The sequence below is a fragment of the Miniopterus schreibersii genome (assembly GCF_964146895.1).
Source record: "Miniopterus schreibersii genome assembly, chromosome: 1".
Taxonomy (NCBI): domain Eukaryota; kingdom Metazoa; phylum Chordata; class Mammalia; order Chiroptera; family Miniopteridae; genus Miniopterus; species Miniopterus schreibersii.
Genome location: NC_138101.1, coordinates 55,849,025 through 55,871,656, shown reverse-complemented (window position 1 = coordinate 55,871,656; position 22,632 = coordinate 55,849,025). Strand labels below are relative to the sequence as shown.

Here is a 22,632-nt window from a genome sequence, read left to right as displayed (position 1 = left end):
TTCACACTAGCAAAATTCAGATTATGATAGAAAGCCCTGATGTAAATTTAATAAATTCCAGTGAGATTCATATCTCTTTCACATATACTGGAATATGACTTTCTTTCTCTGCCATGGAACAATATGGAAGCCAATTACGATCAGAAGGTTGCTTGGAGAACCCAAATCAGAATGGGGGAGTTAGATGATCCACATTTTTAATCACTGCTGCCTACGAAGCCCAGATATACATCTCCACAAAAATCCAAGGCCTATCTAATGATATGATATTAATACACTAGGGGGATGAGTTATGAAGCTAATGCATTAGTACTGCATTATATGCTAATAAATGTTATTTTACTCATCTTAAAATGAAGACTATGTATTATCCTTCAGTCATCATGTGAAGTCCACAGAATCTTATCTTTCTTTTAATCTAAACATTCCTTAATCTTTGTTTGAAAAACAACTTGCCACACCATTATATAAGACCAAGAATTAAACTGAAATAATGACTTTGACACTTCATATTTCAATTGATAAAGATTTGGCTTGACTTTTTATCCATTTAAAGGAGAATGTTCTCAAAGACTTTCTTCAGCTGGTATAGACTTTGTATTGGTAATCAAGGGAAATAGGTTACAACTGCCAAGTTTTAGCCCATGTAATTTAAAACACATTGAACAACAGACCTAGGTGAGCAGCCATGGGCCACATAAATGCATATGCTTTATTTTTAATGCATAATGAAGTATTTGTAAAAGGAATACATGACATCACTTGAGCATGTTTAAAAATGCACACACATCAATGCATGTTCTTATGAGAACTTGAAGTTGTTACAGAAAACAAAATTCCATTAAAATATTCATCTCATTCTACAGCAACAGTAGATAATTAAAAGGCATGGTATATTTTCCCAAAGTGAGTTTTCAAATTATATAGTTCAAATTTGATCTTAAATAAATTAGTTAACGGAGTTATCTATCTGTAGCACATTATAGGACTCATCTTCCCTACTTAAAAAGTGAGATACTAACGAGTTAAACAATGGTAAAAGTGAACATTATGGAACATAACACCAAGCTATACAGTTTCTTAGGCTCAAAATAAAGCTCAAAACCATTTCTGAGGAGCAATGTTATCAAAATGATTGAAAAGGCACTTGGGAAAAACAAACCCTTGTATCACGAATTAAAGAAATACCAGATCAAACAACCAGGCCTGCTCTGCTATTTTAGTCTTCTCAAAATAGGTTTAAACAAGACAATAAAGCTCAAAAATAGTGAGGCTAATGTGAAAACAGGAATGAGAGAGAAAGAAGAGAGAGAGAGAGAGAGAGAGAGAGAGAGAGAGAAAGAGAGAGAGAGAGAGAATGAACCAAAGAAAAGAAAGCCCTGGGAATGGTTGGTAGAATATTTGCTGCCTCCAAATGAAGTACAGGACTCTCAAGGTCTCTTGGAAAGTCCAGTTCTACCTGGAAACATGAACAGCAAAACTGTCGGCTTAATTGAGAAGTGAACCATAGGAAAAGGAAAAGTTAATTAGCATTCAACTAATAGGCACCACAACCTGAGCACTCCCAATTGAGCACTTTTAAAAAGTAAGCTTTCAACTCATTTAAATATGCTGGAAGTTGAGCACCAGTTGAACGCTTTCACAGCAGGCTGAGTACTGATTGAGCTATTTCCAAGCATATTGAGCACTTTTCTGTGTGAATTCTTAGCCAAATTTCCATACCCCCCAACCCTCCCTCTGCCCACAGAGCTGCTAATCAAGAGATGCCTTCTTGGTATGAAATTACTTTGCCAATTAGTTACCTTTTAGCCTTTCATCTTTTCTGTTTTAAGGGACTTAAGATGTAATAATATTTAGTGAATTTATGTCAGATTGAAGTTCATTTCTTCTAAAGAGATATCAGTTAAGCAATTTCAACCCTAGCAGCTCAAGTTAAAATTTGGAAACTAGTGTCCATGCTGACAGCTGTGAAAATGTGCACAAACTTAACTGTTGAGACCATAAAGTATTTTCGATGGTTTATTCCTCAGGTGTTTAAAATCAGTCATGAGGTGTGAAGCGATCTGAGAGTGGTTCAGTTTCCTAGCTGTTTAGGATTATGTCAAGGTTCTCATTCGGGCAAGCTCTCCTCAATAAAAAAGAAAGTGTTTTCATGACATGTAAGGCAACCATCTTTTTCTGCTCTACTTTCTGCACAAATAAATGAAATAAAACAATCCACCAAGTATTTATTGAGCATCAATGTATATAGGTGCTGCATCAAATACTGATAAGAATATGACATTTATAATAGTCCCTGATCTCAGGGAGTTTCCTATTTTGGGGGGAAGAAATAATGCAACATCATGACCTAATTTTGATATAACTTCCCTCCTAAACTTTAACCTTCTATTCTAATTTATCCGTTTGTAAACCCACAGAAACTTCATTTCTTTAGTATGCCCTTCCCTCCTTTCTTTTTTGATTCAAACTGGCCTCATCCAGCACCCAGATGCACCTCCTTCCCTGCAGAACCACTCCTTAAATCATTAAGCCCTCAGGACAATCAGGTTCTGATCAGCATCAAATAATCTTAGGAACAAAGCCTCGGGACCAGTGAAGAGAGACAGAGTTTCAGTCAAACTAGAGTTAACATTCAGGCTTCAGTGGTATTTCAGCTCCAGGCTCAGAAAAGCAGTGAAGCCAGATCAAGCAGCACCATCACTTGACATCAGGACCAGATGCACAGCCCTAGCGCCGACCGATCAGTAGAGGTCACGGCCCTGCCGGTGACCCCAACTCTCTTCGTTACCATGATTAACGACTTTTCCCCTGTAGAGCTCATCCCCTAGAAGCCATCTGGGAGCCAGGTCTCTAGCACTCGCTCACCTGCGTCTCCAGGAGTGGGCCACTCGCTAAAAATAAACCCTCACTTCCTTTGCTGCTGAGTCCTGTTAGGCCCTTATTGGGCGGTGATGCGCGCGGGCAAACAGGCCCCTTTAGCCGGGCCGCACTTTCCTTACTCCTGATATTTAAATTACAATTTACCATTGTGTTGCAGGTTCGGATTCCAGTCAGGCTTAGTGGTTTATGTTTGTTTGTTCGCTTATAGAATGAGTAGGTTATAAATAACTGAAAAACACATGCCTGGAATTAGGTACCCAATATAACAGCACAGGAAAATGCCATCCTCGGGGGCCCTGCCCAAGCACACAGCTGGCATTCCTCGACGGCAGCCCCAGCTGCGCACCAAGGAGAGAGCTAAGAGCAACAGAACAGCCACCCCCAATACGCCGCTCGGCATCAGGCATCATTTTGAGTTGAAGGCAATTGAGAAATAGCAGATGCAGAAAAAGCTCTAAAAAGGGAGCATACACTTCCTTTTTGTAAAGAAAATTTACATTTATAAAAAAAATTAAAAATTGCATTGGCAAAGGTGCCCCTGTCTCTTGTACCAGGACGCTGAGGGTGACACCTAACAATTCTTACCAACGGAGAAGGCCCTGACTTGAACCTGCCAAAGTGGCCTTAACAAACAATCCAGATTTACCTGACTTGTCTGGTCACCTCCTAATACTTCCCCTCCCAGAGCCCCAAACCCAGTTTCCTTTGCTAGCTTCCTTTCCACTGTGTCGTGATGTTAGGGACATGGGCCCTGACATGCTCCTTGAGTCACGGCTCTGTACCGAGAAGGGAAGGACGGCTCTACATCCCGAGAGAGGCTTCTCCTGGGAGAAGGTCCCAGCTTAAATCTGCATAACAAACACATATGTTCCCTGGGCTTTCCTTGTCACCTTCCCATAACCAGCGCCCCCCATTTCCTCTCCCTGGTTCCCCTGTTTTAGGTGAAGATGGTATTTAAGCACCAGTTCTAGCCAAATTTTTTAGTCATCCCTGCATTTCTCCCCGCATTTGTACATATGAGGTACACATATTAATAAACTTCTGTTTTGTTTTTCTCTTGTTCACCTGCCTTTTTTTTTTTTTTTTTTTTTACTGGGTGCTTGTAGGTAGAACCTACAATAATAAAAGAAAATGATTATTTTTTCTTCCTCTGCAGTTTGTAAGTAAGCCTTTTTCCCCCTTCTCTTTCTGTTAATCTCTCTTTTACCAGTTTGAACTCAGAGGCCCTAATTATTGAACCTAGGTGGATAAAGGAAAATACTTTTTTCCCTTCCATACAGAACAAAACAAGGATTACTTGTTTAGACGTGAGAACTGGATGTCTCTAATCTTATATCTATCCTAATTTTGAGCCAGGCTAGTTCTCAATCTCCATAATTAAAACAACAACATTAAACATCAATGAATAAATATGCTCATGTTTTTAGTAGTTATTTTTAAAACTGAAAAATATTAAGGGATTAGACTGGATTTTTAAAATGTTGTTTCATTTAATCTCTCCGTGGAAATTCTAGTACTCTACACAGAATAACCAAGAGTAGTCAGTCTGAGCACAGGAGGGGTCACTGCCAAGGAGAAACCCTTCCTTTCAGTTATGTTTCAAGAAATTATTGCTTAGCTAGAATTTGTGATTTGAAGGTTGAGTTCAATATGAGGCTAATAATACTCTCATATAGAGTTGAAAGAGGGAAGGGATGCAATTAGATAAGAAAAGAAAGTTTTGTTCATCTTGGTATAAGTGACTTGGTTCTTATTTAAACCCATTATAAAATGTCTAAAACCCCAAAACCAAGTACGTAGCTAAAATTATCAATCTTTGGGGGAAATTTCACTTCAAAAAATTTACCACTTATTTAGAGCCTGCTATATGCAATTTATTAAGTTGTATATATTATAGGATTTAAAGTTGAATAAATAAAGAACCTGACCCCATGAAACCTAAAATCTAGCAAATAAGAACAACAATAATGTGAATGATGGTAACTGACAAATATGTGCCCATTAATCAAAGCTACAAAAAACCCCTGAAATAGCCTGTAGGGAAATTTAAAGGGCCACTTTTCTGTTTATTCTTTGTTTCTCCTATTATTGTTGAAATGCTTCTCTTTCAGGGTATATATAAAGTGGTTGTTGTGTTCAGAGTATATTAACATTTTAAGGAGCAATTTTATTTTGTGCTGGGGTCTCTAGCATGGCTTAGATTTGCTATCTTAGCTATGCAATTTTATATCTGAAAGGCTGGCAAGGTGGAAACACAACAATCTATTTGCTTAAGCTGTTTAATTAAAAGGGAACAAACCTGGACATTCGGGGGCTGACAGCTAGATGCCCAAGTTAGGCACACTCATCTTCTGGGGAATATGGTCCAACCTTCAATCTCACTGAGCATTATATGAAATGCAGCACCACTAATTTGGTGTTTCCAACCTTTGGGTCTAATTGAAGGCATTGCTCTAAAGGACACTCTGCTATGCTCCATGTATCTGAGTGTTACATACCACAGAGAAGGAGCTGCAATAAAAAATAAGTAAAATAAATACCAGATCCCCAGAGTTTTTCCATCAAACTAAGGGGACAAAATATACTACTACTTTTGACTCAACTGTGGGCTCAGTGCTTGGGGGAGTAAGGTTTAATGTCGAGATGTCTGGGAATTCTGGTGGGCGGGAAGAGACATTTGGCTATGTCAAGCAGGCCCTGGACAATGATATCAGCAATAGCCTGGCACGAGAGTGATTTGTGAATTTTCCTGATAGTAGCAATAGTCTCCAAGTTACATTTGAAACAAGTAGGTCATCAACATACAAACACTGATACCAGAATCCTTGTGGAACAGTGAGAGTGTTAGCATAGGTAGCTAGTTAGTTATTAATAAAGGAAGGGACCAAATGGAATCAGACATTAAAGCCTGATTTACTAGGGAGCTGAATCAGACATTAAATCTGATTAACTAGGAAGCTGTAGCATTCACAGACTCCCAAGGGGACAGCCACAGACTCCCTAGGGGACAGCCCCAGACTCCCCAGGGGACAGCCCCAGACTCCCTAGGGGACAGCCCCAGACTCCCCAGGGGACAGCCCCAGACTCCCTAGGGGACAGCCACAGACTCCCCAGGGGACAGCCACAGACTCCCTAGGGGACAGCCACAGACTCCCCAGGGGACAGCCACAGACTCCCTAGGGGACAGCCCCAGACTCCCTAGGGGACAGCCCCAGACTCCCCAGGGGACAGCCCCAGACTCCCTAGGGGACAGCCCCAGACTCCCCAGGGGACAGCCCCAGACTCCCTAGGGGACAGCCACAGACTCCCCAGGGGACAGCCACAGACTCCCTACGGGACAGCCACAGACTCCCTAGGGGACAGCCACATCCTCTGACAAACAAACAAAAGTTAATTCCTAAGCAAGCAGGAAGCACAGGCTTCCAATCATCTTGGGGGGGGGGGGTACGGACCAGCGGGTTAGCTGAGATTATGGGTTAGGGGTAAAATAGTAAGGGGTAAATTCCTTTGCTGGGCGTATGTGGGGTAGAAGCCAAGATGGCACAGGGTGAGGTAAGTGCATATACAGTAGAAACCACACGAGGAGGCAAAACTATGGGGTATGCGCAGTAGGAGCCACGGTGGCAACGTAAAAAGGAGGAGTGTAGCCGGGAAAGTCTGGGAAGTGGGTCAGCTAGGGTAAGGGCATCCGAGAGAGGTCCAAGATCCAAGAAAGGGGCTGGTCAGGGAGAAGGCCCAGCACACGCCCAGGGAAACCAAGGAGGGAGGATGGGTAGTTTGAATAACTGGCAGGCTTGTTCCTGAAAACCAAGAAAATACACGGGGGATTATCAAGGATCTCCGAGCAGTTGCTACTAGACCCTGCCCACTCTCTACATCCCCGAGGGCATGTGAATTCTTTTCACCCCAAAGAATCTACCACTACACTTCAACTTCTCCCACTTCCGTGCCCTTTGAAATTCTGTACTTGCAACATGGCAAGGACCCATTTTCACCTCAACAAAAGGAAATGGTAGGTTTTCAAAGACCCTAGGGGTCCTGCATTCAGTATAGAGAGAACCAGTGTTCCAACTGTGGGGATTGTCAGAAAATAACTTTTATTATTATTTTTTCCACAACTAATGGGCCTCAGACTGGGGGGGGGGGGTGCTGAGAAATGCCTGTTACAGTTTATATATATGTATTAAATGTTAAACTCCTCAGTTACTTATGCTGAACAGTTATTTATATTATTAGGTAACATTTGTTACCAAATTTCTGCACTCTCTTAATGGCAGCAATTCTGAATTTCGGATAAAGGTTTTTTTAGATATAAATTCAAGGTCTATAGCAGAGCTAGCCAATACAACTTTCTGTGATGATGGAAATACTCTATATATGCTCTGTCCAATGTTACCTGGGAGCCAGACAGAAATACAAAATCTCAGGTTCATACCTACAGAATCAATTTGCATTTTAGCAAGATCTCCAGTAGATTAGTATGCACATTAAAGCTTGAGAAGCAGTAGTCTAGAGCAGTGGTTCTTAAACTTGTCTGCATCTTACCATCAGTCACCTGAGGATGTTTTTTAAAATACCAATGCCTATGCTCCATCCCAGAAGTTATGAGTAAGGTTCTGGCATGGGATCTACGGTTTAATAGGTTTAAGGCTCTAGGCCTTTGACTTCCCTTTTCTTAGCACTGACTTTAGAATTCTTGTAATGGTAAAATTCTTTCTCTGCCCCTTTGAGATGTAAATGTTCTCCCAACCTCTGCCCAGTTTTTCAACCTAGGAATGTCTTTCTCAAGACCTGGGAGACATCCCTTTGAAATGTAATAATCAAGGAAGACAAAGGCTCCATCTCCAAAATCTCTCTGGTTGGGTTGGAAGCTAACTTTGGTAAACACAAATTACCAAACACAGATGGCCTCATCACCCTAACCAACCATAATGACCTCCAGGACCTTTCCACTAGCTCAAGGCAGGGCACTCTCCTTAAAAGTGACTTAATTGACCCGCCACAGTGGTTCAGTTGGTTGAGCCTCATCACATGCACCAAAGAGGTCACCAGTTCAATTCCTGGTTAGGGCACAAGCCTGGGTTGTGGGCTTGATCCCCAGTACGGGTCATGCAGGGTACAGCCAATCAATTTTTCTCTTTCTCATAGATGTTTCTCTCTCTCTCCTTCTCAAATCAATAAAAACATATTAAAATGATTTAATGGGAGTTAGTCATACAAACTACTTCTTAGTCATGTATAAAAAGTTAGGATCATTTTTTTTCACATTTATTGCATATCTGGTGAGGTAATATAGTGTAGTGCACACGTTTAGTATTGTCTAGACTTCACTTTGTTATTACTTGCTGTGTGACCTGGCACTCATTTCACAGCCTCTTTGTGTTTCATCTTTCTTTTTTGTAAAGTGGGGCTAAATACTGCACTTACCTCATAGACTTGGTGTGAGGATTTAACATGTTAATATGTCTGGCACATAAGAAAAACTCAACAGATGTTAGTTGTTGCCTATGGAAACTACTTGACAATGTTCAGAATCAACTCAGATATTTATATTGTCGCCAATTAGCTATGCCTTATCAGTTTATTTACATGATTAATTGATTTTTTTGCCTTTTCTTTTATTTTGTGCTAAACATCGCAGGCGGACTGATTTGGCCCAGATGGCATGTTCAAAGACCATACATATATTACCAGTTAAAGACTGGAGAGATAAGTATTAACTGGAAATCAATTATACTCTCCCAAATAAAGAATTCATGATGAACACTGTTAGAAAATAGTAAAAAAAAAAAACCTTGGAAAATAACGAGTAAGTTAACAAAAAAACAAAATTGCAAATAATCTATTTAATCTAGGACAAAAATCTGGATAAGTGCATGTACATCATTCTAATTTTTTATCTGTAGAATGAAGATACTACTCTACCCATCTCATTGGAGTTTTCAGGAGTATACAAGGTAACTTGCAGAGTGATTAGCATAGTGTCAGATGCTTGAAAACAGTCCGAGAAATCTTGACAAGCTAATATTTGGGGAAAGGTGAAATGCCAACGCCAGCAATAAAATTTCCATGAGAAACAATTTTAGTGTTTTATGCATTGAACAGTTGTAGATCAGTGATTATCAACCAGGGATGATTTTAATCCACCACAACTGATGGGAAAACTTGGCAATATCTGGTACTTTTTAAAATTTTTATTGATACTGGTGTCTAATACGTAGAGGCAGAGATTCTGCTGAACATACCACGATGCACAAGAAAGCTCCCCACAACAAGGAATTATCGGCTCCCAACTGTCAATAGTGCCAAGACTGAGAAATTTTGCTGATAAACATTTTTGTTTATCACTAAAGTATTAATCCAGTTAATACACTTTTTAAGAAACTCTAGTCTAGACCTATTATGTAGATATAAACAAAATATAAGAAAAGTTTTCTATTTTTTTCCCCTTAGAGCTGGTAACTAACTCACATTAAGAAGTAGGTTTCTTGCTGGAAATCAGTTGCTTCCCAGCATGTCTTATTTCATCTGCATTACAGTCCCCAGAGCAGCCTGGCCCTTCTATAGTTGCACTTTAAGCTAATCCCCCTCCTTGGGTGAGACCTTGTTTTTTACTTCATTTTTTTCCCTGCTTCTCCATACAGTTTGCTAAGCACTTACAGGAAACAAATGAATGAGAATCCACTGATTCTGCTCTAAGTGCAGCCCATCCAAGTGCAGCTGAGCCCTCCAGGTACCGTCACAATTCTCTGTATTTTTATCTTTCCTTATTTCCTCTGCTTCTCTCCCATTCAAATGTAACCTATTTATAAAACTGATCTTACTTCATTTCAATGATTCTATATTGACTTTTTTCTGTACCTTGCACCTCCCATTTCTCCCTTTCCATCTGATCTCCGTACTTAGGAAATATCTTCCTTGAAGGAAGTTTCTTCCCAAGATACAGTGCTATTTGACCCCTATTTTTGCTTCTAAATTGGAAAGAGCTGCCTACTCTTAATCGCTTATTTGAAAGCCTCTTTACTATTTATTTCCTTACAATCTTTTTTCCTTCACACTATTTTAATAAAAATGTTGTTCAAAGGTCACCAGTGATCATCCCATTGACAAACACAACAGCTTTTCCTTAGGGCTGCTGGGTTCCAGTCCTTCTTTCCACCAATCTGATTCATGTATCAATCTAGATGTTCTAGAATGACATCAGGTTTATGACTGAAATTGCATTTATTGTGTCATCTCAAAACCTGTTCGCCCTCTTATGTTTCTGATTTCAAAACGTTAACATCCTTGAAATCCAGACTTGAAACAGGATCCAGCTCAACATCATCGCATTCACCCAGCCGATTCCCAAGACTATTGATTCAAATATCATTTTCATTTTCTTTTTTAGCCTACTCTACGGTTCTAAAGAATTGTACAAATGATACTTATAAATTGTTACTAAGTGTGAACATTATTCTATACATTGTATATACTTACCAAATATCGTCTTCATATAACTCCATGATCAGGAATTGCTTCATTTTATAGATGAGGAAAATAGAGCTGAATGATTTTAAGTGGGTTGGCTAGTTAGGCAAAAACGGAATCCAAATTCTTTGTTCATGCTGCCATAGTCATCTGTATACTTCTTTAGGTTTGACTTTCAAAGTTTTCACTTACCAGCCTGGTACCACCTTAACTTCCTGACTCTGCATCTCAAAATTTTACTTTGGATAACCTGTGTCTCCTGTCCCATCCTGCTCCTTTAGAGTTTCCAGATCAATATCCCCTTCCAATATCCAGATTCATGCTCCCCTTCATTCATAGATGGATGCCTTTGTATGATATTTCCTTAAATCCAAATCTTAAGTATGGGTTGACATACTTAAGCATTGACATAAATGTCTCATCAAGCAAATATTTTTAAAGTAATTAGTTTTTGAAATGCATGGACCCATATGATCATATAATTTTAGTGTTGGGTGGATGTATGTAAATTTAACTTTTTATTCTTCTTATGCTACAGTGTTGTGCACTCTATTAAAATAGGGTTTACTAGGGAAATCAAATGAACCTTCTTAATTTTCTTTATCTAAACAGTTTATTTTCTTCCTATGATATGCATTACAGTGAGAATAAGTATGGATAGAATTATCATATAAGGGCATCAGCTAACTTTTCAACGAAACTTCATGGGGTGACTCTGTCTGAAAACCTGGTCCTCTACAAATATAAAATATTGATTTTGTCAGTAAGTATTTAAGGGATTGATTAAGTCTGAGATACTGAATCACAGTAAGTCAGGCTGGCAAATAGAATGAGACTCCAGTGCTAACTAAGATCTATTTGCCATGTCTGCTAGAACAGCAGGGCAGAGTGCAGTGATCTACGTTTCGGTCTGGAAATGGAAAATAATTGTACTTATAGGATGTATTTGCCATTTACATACTAACCAAATTTACTAGAAACTGGCATATTAATTAAATTGCTAACTAATTTATTTGCAGCAAACATTCTTCCCTAGTGCTTAAAATACAGGGATCACCATTCTCCTGGCCTCAAAAGGTGATGTTAAGAATGGGAGCAGAGAGAAGGAGGTGCATAATTTAGAAAATTATTTCACAAAGACCATGGTAAGGCCTGATAAACTGTGTCTGGCATACTAAAGAGAACGCTTTTCTACGTTGGCATGTCCTTGTGTCCACGCCTGATGTCTTTCTCTTCAAAGGCTATATAATAGACAAACACTGACAAATTCTAATCTTCAACTTTATCATTAGGTCTATTGTAATTAATCCCTCAGTTTTTGTTTTGTCCATATAACTTAATGCAGAGAAAAACATTGTAAATTTTATCACTCTTGGATTCATTCATATTCTAGACTTGTTTGATAGGACTATAGCAAGTTATAGAAATGAATTTTTGAGGGAGCCAAGACTTCTCTGTTACCCCATAAGAAATAAAATGTTGGTTTACTTCTAGATATGGGTAATCTTACACGTTATCTACCCACTTTATTTGATTAAATTTTAGATAGCAACTTTGTTTTCTTTATTTTCAATTCCCCTTTGGGAGTTGAGAAGAGTAACTTAACTGTTTCCTTTCTTCTGGTTTTATTATTTCCTGTTTTATGTTTACAACTTTTCCTTATTCGTCTGAATGTTCCTTGGGAGTTAAAACTATGTATCATTCATGATTGTATTCCCAGTAACACTTTCCGCATTGCCTTGCATAGAATAACTTTAAACATGCTGTCTGAATGAATGAATAAATGAATAATGAATTCCAGGACTTCAATTCTCTTGCCTTGAAGGTTAAAGCAATTGTGATTTTATAGTTCAAATAAGAATACAATCCTTACTTATGTTTGGGTATTTTCTTGTTTAACTTTGTTTTAATAAATTGAACAGAATGAAAATGTTGAACTCATTCAAAAACCTAATCGAAAAGAAAAACTAGCAAATTAGATGCTGCAAAGACAAAAACTGTTAAATGAACTTCAGACTATTAGAATTAGTCAGAAGCAAACTGTCCAATAATATCAGTATTCCAAATCAGTGGTCAGAGGAGAGAGGTGAGTTGAATCGGTCTTATTTGGAAGTTTGGACTCATTAGAACCTAGAGGACTCTTTGGAACTGGACTCACTGGAGCCTAGTTCTCTGCCTCATACCCCTCTTCAGGAGAACTTTCTGAGGCCTCAACAGAGCTCCAACCAGAAAAGCAAAGCCTGATGGTCTTTCACGCCTCATTACCAGAAGCTGGAGCTTTCATTCATGATACTGATCAAGTGGAAAGTAAAATAAATTTGAGACATTCTCATTTGCAAAAATAATTTCCCAAGCTGTGGGTTGGCTAGTAACAGGGCTGCCTTTCAAGTTCAGCGCAGTGCTGAAGTAAAGCAAAAATTTGGATTTGAGAGCGGTTCAATAATTGATAGCTGCGACATAAGAAAACTTAAATTGAGTCAGGAATGCATGTTGTCTCTTAGAGATTTTTTCAACTGCAGTGAAATTAAAATGATTGTTTTCTCATAGAATTCCATGCTATTGTAAAATCCATATCCATATAAAGCAGTTAAATTTTTGAGTGACTGGCTACTAGCTGCTACTTGATGATCCATGACTATTGGGTCCCTGGAAAGAGTTACAACTTTTATTATAGCATCCAGCACCATTAACTTTTGTTATCATGGGATCATAGAAATACTCTTATTCCAGTGAAATAATCAATATAGTCTTTCATTGTCTCCAAAATCACTTGCTTCATCTAAGAGAGAAAAAAGTATAATATAGGACAAGATGCTGTACTGAAAAAAAATGGTCCAATACTTATAAATCTACTAACTCCCATTTTACTCATTGGTGGTGGAAACTTTTAACATTCTTTCCCATTTAAGAAACACTGATCCTGTGTTCAGATGAATAGCAGACACCATATGGAAAATAAATGTGTCTCTTTATCTAATACCCACCGTATAAAACAATTGATTTCAGATGAACTTAAGATTTAAATGTAAATGATAAAAGAACATTTCTAGAAAATACCTGCCCTTAGCCAGAATCGAACCTGGGACCCTTCAGTCCTAGGGCCGATGCTCAAACCACTGAGCTCAACTGGCCAGGGCATAGATTTCTTTTTAAAATATCATTACATTAGCTTCAAATTAAAAACTGTATATTCCATGTCTCCAAATAATTTCATTTTGGTAAGAATTAAGTTATTTAAATAGCTACTGAATATCAATCACAGTCATTTGAATAATCAGGGTACCCTTTCGATGACAAGGGATTTCTCTTCACCCATTGAGACAAGATACCAGCGCTTGTCTCCTAAAGCTTCCTAAAGGCTTATTTCTGTAGAGCTGCTTACATATCTATGCATTTTTTAATTCTCACCTGAGGATATTTTTTCCATTGCTTTTCAGAGAGAGTGGAATGAGGAGAGAGAGAGAGAGAAACACTGATGTGAAAGAGACATATTGGCCTTTGGTCAGAATTGAACCTGGGACCTTTCAGTCCCTAGGCTGTTGCTCTAACCACGGAGCCAAACTGGCCAGGGCCAAGCTGCTTACGTATTCAAGGTGAGTAATTTTGCCTTTTTGTTGTTTGACAAGATAGAAGCTCTATGGGATATAGTACAATGGAATGAAAATTATTTCATACAGTATGTTTAAGGAATAAAAACTAATACCCTTTTCTTTATTGCAGAATAAAAGACTTTCATGTAACAGCAGGGTTCCTTTCTGAAAACTTGAAAAAAAAAATGCAAATAGAAAATGATATTCATTACCATGTAAGTAATAAAACCTCCTGTTTTTAAATAATTGATTTTCTTATTTCAAACCTGAAATTAAAGTCTGTGACCAATTTATATATGATTTTTGTATCCTTTCTGGAAATGGTATAACTTACATAGAATCCAATACAACATTTTTCCTATATAAAAAAAACCACTATTTTTCAAAATATCATCCCAATGCATATTTAAATCAAACCACGTGAGCACTTCTGTTTCACCATATTCATTTCAAGGACACTTATAGGTACACTGTGTTAACAATTTTCTACCAATATCACAGCAGGTTGATTTACTCAGCTGCACAAAACTGCAGTATTTTTCTTAAAGCTTTGAAACTCTTGAATGAGAGATGGAGCACTCACTGTAGACATGCAATGTATTAAATTTCTAAAACTTCAAAGAGAGCATAATTAACTCAATGCCACATAATTGCTCCAGGGACAGAAAAAAAAGATACAAACAGAATTGATATGCCCATTTTGCCCCTTAGAAATTATATGACAATGCTAAGTGAAGGATTTCTTTTTTAAAACTCAAACTTTTGACTTTTAAGTTACTATATCCATTGAATATTTCAACAACTTTCCATGTCAACTTACAAAGTATAGGAAGCATTAAAGGTGGGGGAGTCCCACTCTTCCCCGTTTTTGACCCAAATGTCCCCCTCTTCTTTGTCTCTTAGGTGCTTACTGAACCTGACTGTCTCTGGCCTCCTCATAACATTTAATTCCTCTGTCTTTCCTGTTATCTCCATCCATCAGTTTCTTTCTAGCCTCACTTGACCTTCTATCCATCGTATAATCTAAGGTAAGTCACTTCTACAAATACTTCTCTTAGGACCCAACAATCACCTACCTCCTTTTACCTGCTGACAACTTACTTTACCAGTTGCATGCATACTGAATTGGTAAATACTGAACCATAGCTCCGAGGGAAAGTACCGGGTTTGGTTCCTGCAAGCCTTTGGTTTTAAGTTTCTATTTAAAGACACTTTTATATATAGAAAGGGGGGGGGGCGGGGAGAAAGAGTTAGTTGTGTCTCAATCCTTTCTGGTTGTTATAATAAAATACTACAGATTGCATAGTTTAACACAACAAAAAATTATTTATCACAGTTCTGGCGGCTAGAAGTCCAAAATCAAGGTGTCAGCACCACCTCTGGCTGCACACTTCTCTACATTTTTACATGGTGGAAGGGGTGAGGCTAGGGAGCTCTGTGGATCTCTTCAGCCTTTAAAATAGCACTAATCTTGTTTATGAAGGCTCCACCCTCATGATTTAAACACCTACAAAGGACCCACCTCCTGATACCATCACATTGAGCAAAGGATTTCAACAAATGAATTCTGGGGGGATTCAAGCATTCAAATAATAGCATCTTGAGTCATTAACTTTGAGCTTCCCACCAATGGCACTATAACTGAGGCCTGAATGAATCTTTCTGACACACGTACTTGCTCAGTAAGCAGCATCGCAGCCTGCTTGTGTCCCCGAAGACGGATGGTACTTGGGCACTACACTTGGAGGCCACTTTACACTGTGAAATCACCAACAAAAGGTACAAAAGATGCAAAAAGACACCCAAAAGACTGCAAAAAGGACACATTTACCATACGAGAGCAGAAACAAGAATACACTGTAGTGCTTTAAATACATATGTATCTGTCTTAGGACCTGAGCTCTCTTCAGCATTTGAATCATGTATCCAACTGTTTATTGCATAGCTGTTTACCTGAGCATGAGGAAAATCTCAGGACTAAATAACACACTGGACACGTCCAACACAGACCTCTTCACCATCTCCCCAGACCTGCTCTTCCTCACCTCTATGTACTTGGCTCCCTGTCTTAGTAAAAACTCCACCCCCTCTTTTTTAAGGCATATCTGAGAATATCTCATTAATCTATATTACAAATTTAAAATGTTCAAATCAATATATTATTCCCATTTTACTGATGACAAAATCTAGGCTCAGAAATGTTAAGTAATTAACCAACACAACATGACCAGAGAGTGGTTGAGATAGACTTGTATTTATCTGTTACATACCACACATCTTTTGTGAATTCCTACTCAGGACACTAAGTCCAGTGCAAATGTGCCTTCTTAATGAAGCCTTCTCTGATCTCTTCAGCCAAAAATGACAGCAGAAGCTCCAACCTGATTTACTATAATGTTAAGATTCCAATTTATATTACATACCATGGTGTATTTCCCTTCAATCTTCTAGCAGATTTTGTTTTCTTAAAGGAAAGAACCGACTCTCATCAAGTTGGAAATATTCTTTCTATTGTGGAAAAGTCTAGTTGTTCGATTTGCTAGACTGGATAGAAAAGCTTAAAGTTCTATATTTGTCTTTAAATTGCATAACAAAGTTCTCTATGAAAACAAACAGAAAAATGGCTGTATTGATATTTTTCCCACAGTTTTATTCTTCTTAGTGATTTATACTCTGCTTCAGCTCCTTGACACCAATTATATTATAGGGCGTCATAGAACTTCTAGCACATTCTTAATTTGGAGGCTTTATAGCAGTACTTTGGGAGCTCAAGAAAGCATCATAGAGAAGTGAGAAAAGAGTATTACTCAAATAAAGTCACCAAAATGAAAAACACTAATAATAAAACCCATGTGAAAGTATGTAATGTTGTGACCAGTTCTAGCACTATATGAAACTAAAAACTTGAAGTAAAGCAAAAAGTACTCAACAGTAATCCTTTGTAAGGCAATAGTAAGGCTTTTAGAACACAGAGATGTTACACCAATCATTAAAAGTCTTAATTTTATTTTGACACAGTTTTGAAGCTTCTAGCTAAAACAACATATACAATTAGAGCTTTGAGGGTGCAGCATCATAAATGTATAGTGATCACCACTTTACCGTTTCAGACAGCTTTAATTATTTGTCTTGGTACAGAGCTCACAGAGCAGAAGTAAATTTGCTGTATGTTTTTGTATAAGTAATTATGTCCGGACGACACTAGCCAGATTCAAGTAAATCTTTTCTCAGAGGTAAAATTTTTACTTACAAAACAATTAAAGGATTAGTTAGAGAAATTTGCACTTTTGAATTCAGTCTTGAACTTAGATTCAATGAGGTCAACAGCACTTTTAAACCCCTATAAGATTTCTTTAAAAACGTCCTGGCTATGTGCCTAAATATATACAAACGCAAACATTCTCAGCAATGAACTGGGCAGTGCAGGGTAAATGCAGCGAGCCAGGATTCACTGTGCTACCTCCATCACGGGTGAGGACAGGTGTGTACTTAATCCCTTCTCGCTGCTCTTAGTTTTCAACTTTCTTACGGGCTCTATTCCAATGCATTTCATTTTAACACCCTACCCCCACCCTTGACAAGTTTTCCTTACCTCAGTGATGAAGGCTTTGGCTGTGGCAGGGTTCATAACAAGGATGGCTCGCCTCAGAGTGTCTCGATAGCGATTCAATTCCTCTATTCTCATGGTATCAAAGAGAGTGGTGATCATCTTATTGATGTTGTTCTCTACCTTTTGAAGTGCAACATCCATCCCCTGCTGAGAGACTCTGTCCAAAAACTCCTGTATCCCACGGATATCTAGGAACATCAAAATGCCATCAAAGGATGAATTAGACGGCAGAAAGGAGATAAACACTATTTCACTTATATCAGAATAGTTTACTCTTCAATATTGTAGGCTGTCTAAAACTACTAACTGAGTAGCTGCTGAAACACTCAAATATGTTTAAGGTTTAGTATGATTTTAATGTGTTTACATGAAAAAAGTAGAGAGATTATTATGTTTAAAGCAAATTTCTTTCCTTTCACTGAGCATTCTGAATGATCTCACCTGTAGAAAACGTTAGGCTGGGATCCTCAGTTCCCTAAAGCAAATATGACACAAGGAAAGCACCCTCCTGATTTTCCTCAGCATTAAAGGAGTGATATCACCTCAGGAAAACATGAATATCAGTAATGGCAGTGAATCTAAATCAAGATCACTAACATTAAAGGAAGGCAACAATATCACTAAACTTGACATTTAAAATCTAAATAGAAAGAAAGTTTTGAGAGGTTATCTTGAAAGGGTCACAGGTCACTTAGACCACAAATAAAATAGCTACATTTTTGTCTATTTTATGAGAACAACCTCCTTAGCTCAAATCTGGCAAATCTGATAGGAGATAGTTTTCTTATCAGGAGTATAGGGAGTGTCCTTCGCATGTAAAACAAATGTTAACAAAATATTTACACAACCATTCCAAAAAAATACAAATTCTGAAAGATTATCAGAAAAAAGTTGTGTCCATTTCACATTTAAATAAGGAAAGTAAAATCCAGCCTAAATAAAGTGTTTACAGATTAATACCTAGATGTATATTCAAATTACACTAAATGTCTGAAATGTTACAAAGAGTTCTTCCTAGTAACATATTGGCTCTTTATAGAAGGGATTTGAACATTGATAAATATAATTGGTAAATGTATCTGTTAGAATGTAATCTTAATATAGCAGATTTGTTTTTACTATATAATAAACTACATGTTTTCTGCACATGCCCATGGCATACAATGTTTAAAGGGAAAAGCATTAGCGAAGGATACAAAAGAAATGGGACTGTGGGTTGCTTATTGTGAATGGATCTATCTCAGAATCTCTAACTGTGTGTGATTTGCCTCTCAAGGGCAATAATTAGTTTATGTGTTTTTCAATACATTAACAATTAAAAACAATATATAAACCCTTAGAACAAGAAAATAGCCATGAATTTTGAAATTGACATTTGCTCACAACAAGTTTATACCTGTAAGTTACAAGTTAATTTTAGAATTTTGCTTTCTCATTAGTTTTATTTTAAAATAATTACTGCAAATATATATTCAGTTATCTGATGACTCTCAAACACTTCAGAATACATAACTGTATAAATTCTACCTTATAGCACTTATTCCTAATTATATTATAAACCCAAGATGTCAGAATCATAACAGCTTAAAAGAACAAAGTCTCATCTGAAGCAGAACAAGAGATAAAAGAGCTGGAATAATAAAGGTATTATGTACTCATTAATATCCAAGTCAGAAAGTACCTAAGGGTGTAAGATACTCAGCAGTGGATTAAACAAAGGGTTGGATCTGATGTAATTTAGCAGATGTAACAGGACTATGCACACACCCAAGCAGGCATTCCCAAACTTTGGTGTGAGTCAGAACCACTTAGAAATCTTATTAAAATTATAAAAGTATGGGCCCCACCCCAGAAACAATATGCCTTTAAAATGCATGTCTAGCAAATCTTTGACTTTGAATTTTATGTTGTTGTTTTTCCTTTAGTTTGAATCACTTAAATGTGAATCTAAATATACGACAAAATAAAAAATACACTGAAATAAATAAAGAGGCTCAGAGAACACTGTGACCAGAGCATAAAGCTCCAGATCATTTATGTTCTAGGAAAGTCTCTGTTCACATAAATAATACACCAGTGCAATTTCATATCTTAACTTTGAGGGAAAAAAATTGTTCCAAAAAATTGTATTGAATATGGGACACGATGTTGTATGCAAGGAAAACAACAGTGAATGTACCCGTCTCTACGCTGAGACAGACAATAAAGAAGTAAACAAACTACTATGCACAGATCACATCAGTGCCCGAAGGAAACAGGAAGGTGCTCTGGGAGATGATGCCAGAGTGGAAAGAAGGATCTCTTTTGGGTAGGATACTCAGGGAAGATTTCTCTGGAAAACTGGTACCTAACCTGATCTAAAGGCGGAGAAGACATTACCTAGACAGAGAGATAGGAAGTGAAGACAACAGCCAGGAGAAAATGCCTCGAGGCAGCAAAGGGCTGTTTGAAGTTAGAGGATTGTAGTGTGGGTGCAGCCCAGTTACTAAGGAGGCCAGAGGGAGGCAAGCTCCGCGCAGAGTGTGGCTCAGGTTATGTGGGCCCTGGGGAGACACAGAGACGGTCCGCTTTTATTCTAAAAATGGTTTTTATCTATTGAAAGTTTTGAACAGAAGATCTAAGTGGATGACAGGCTATGTGTGCAGAATGAAAAACAGTTTAAGTCTGAGAGTGACTTGTTACGATAGTATGATTCAAATTGAGCTTGTAATCGATATCCTCTTGATTTAAGACATTGACAGTTTTTAGCTTTTATTTTTGAACAAAAGGTAAGTTTTATATACATAGTTATTTGGCCAGAAAATTGATGTGATAAAAGATTGTTAGTATCCCTCTGCTTCCTTAGTCCAGAATGCTGGGTATCATTGCTTAGATAAATGTGATTGTAAAATTTTAAAAATATATATATATATATTTCTTTTTATTTCCTCTTTATTGAATTTATTGGGGTGACACTGGTTAACAAACTTATATAGGTTTCAGGTGCACGATTCTACAACACATCATCTGTACACTGTGTTGTGTGTTCACCACCTCAAGGGAAGTCTCCATACATCACCATTTATCCCCCCTAGACCCTCCTCTACCTCCCCACCCCCTTTTTCCCTGGCAATCACCATAAAAATATTTCTGATCTTTAAGTAAAGAAATATTTAATTTTTAGATATCTTCTAAGATTAGATTAGCGAGGGCATGTGTGTGTAGGTATGTGTGTGTGTGTGCACATCTGTGTCTATCACATGGTAGTTGCCGATTGAAGCTCAATGATTTACTTTACTAAACTGTATAAAAGAATGACTTAGTATAATCACTAATATAAGATTAAATTTAATCTTTATATAGAAAAGTTCCAGGCCATATTAGAATATAATGCATAAACACATTTCAAAACTCACTTTAGAACCAGAAATATGCCATTGTCTTGTTCCTTGGAAACCAACAGTCAGCATCCAAATAGATGCCTTTTGGTATCCAGTCTCTGCTCACTCTGTCCCAAGCGCTGTGAGAGGTACTTGGAAGACAATGTTGACTAAAATACAATCCCTGCTCTCAAGGAGCTTGTTGCCTACACCCCTCAGGATAACACAGACCCTACCACAGATAGTGCGATCTTACAATTCTACCCATTCTCTAAACTGCAGTGGCAATTTAACTAAATTTAATGGCATTCTCTGGGGTGTATCAGACAGTAATTCTCAGTCTCATCACTGTATTCAAATATCATCTTTAAAATATTGAATTTGATAGGAAAAGATTCATCATTAATTATTTGTAAGTCAGATTTTCCCCCTCTACTCATCTCTCGCCCTCATTTGAGTAGATTAGGCACATTTAATCATTTTGATCACTAAATGCATTGAAGACCTCATTTGGAGCCGGAGAGTTGAGTACTACATTCAGCCAATCTTGGTGTTTCTGAAATTATGGCAGAAGGCTGTGTTTTAAAATTAATATTGAGAATCTTGTGACTTTTCTTTTAGATAAAAAGGAATATGCCATAATGCTGGGTACATAAAATACATCATTGAGCTGAACAAACTTCCCCATCATATGAATAGGAAAGCATATTCTATATATGCCTTGTTTCTTGAAAAAATAAGGCTTTCAACAATTGATTTTTAAAAATTTGTTTAGAAGAACCCTTACTTGAAAAGAAATTTGTCTTTATTGAGTATTTCCTTACCATTTGTAGTGTATTTAGAAAATAGCAATAATAAAATATAATATTAGATTTTGAGGTGATACAGTCCAGCAATAGTGGTCCATTGCTGAGATTTTCTATTGATAAGAACTTGTGTTCTTAATATTAGATCATAGTGTTTCAATATTTGCATTATCTTTACAGTAATATTGATCAATATTTTTTAAGGACATTTTACTGATGAACAAATCCAAAGCAGTAGAACATATTATTTTTACCAGCTTGACATAATACGTACTAATGCAAAGGAAATAGTTCAGTAAGATGCTTGGATAAATTATATGATTATTGATGCACATTGAAGTAAATGAGAGTAGTGAAAGTTGGAATGTGGCCAAAGGAGTAATAAACAGCTTTAAGACAGTCTAGAGAGACAGTTAATAATATAGTCATTAGATAGCTGAAAATACCTTCAGGGTAATTGCAAACATTTGCAATCAATTGAGAGGAACATGTCCATTTTGTGGGCCTTGATTAAACCTACATCAAGAATGCATGGAATATATTTTTCAATTTCTAGGGACACATTCATGAAGATAGCCATTCAATATTCATTTCAAAGAGGCAGACCTTATAGCAATTTAATTGTAAGAAAAGGGTGACACACTGAGTACTTAAGGGTACTTCAAATCACTTGGCTATGTACTGACTCTTAATTTGATATTACTAAATCAGTGTTTTTAGAATACAGGGGAGCCCATAAATAACTCATTTGGTATTATGTAAAGTTGAGCTTCTTTCTTTGTTTTTGTGTGTATCAGTGCAAAAGTATGTATTTCTCTATGCACAGAAACAAAGAAACTTGATTATCTATACATGTATATAGTAGTCATTTACTATATTCTAGTAGAAATCTCCATGCTAAGCTATTTTATTTT

At 37.4% G+C, this 22,632-nt stretch overlaps 1 protein-coding gene across 2 annotated transcripts in view; it reads right to left on the bottom strand.

The window, feature by feature from the left end:
* Positions 1–22,632, bottom strand: part of GRID2 (glutamate ionotropic receptor delta type subunit 2) — a gene marked incomplete at its 3' end in the record, with an annotated part of 1,219,813 nt that overhangs the window by 571,956 nt on the left and 625,225 nt on the right. For both annotated transcript variants that reach the window (XM_081131278.1, XM_081131277.1), the window contains exon 4: positions 17,536–17,741. In XM_081131278.1, the coding sequence (XP_080987404.1) occupies positions 17,536–17,741 (206 nt within the window). The remainder of the gene's footprint in view (positions 1–17,535; positions 17,742–22,632) is intronic.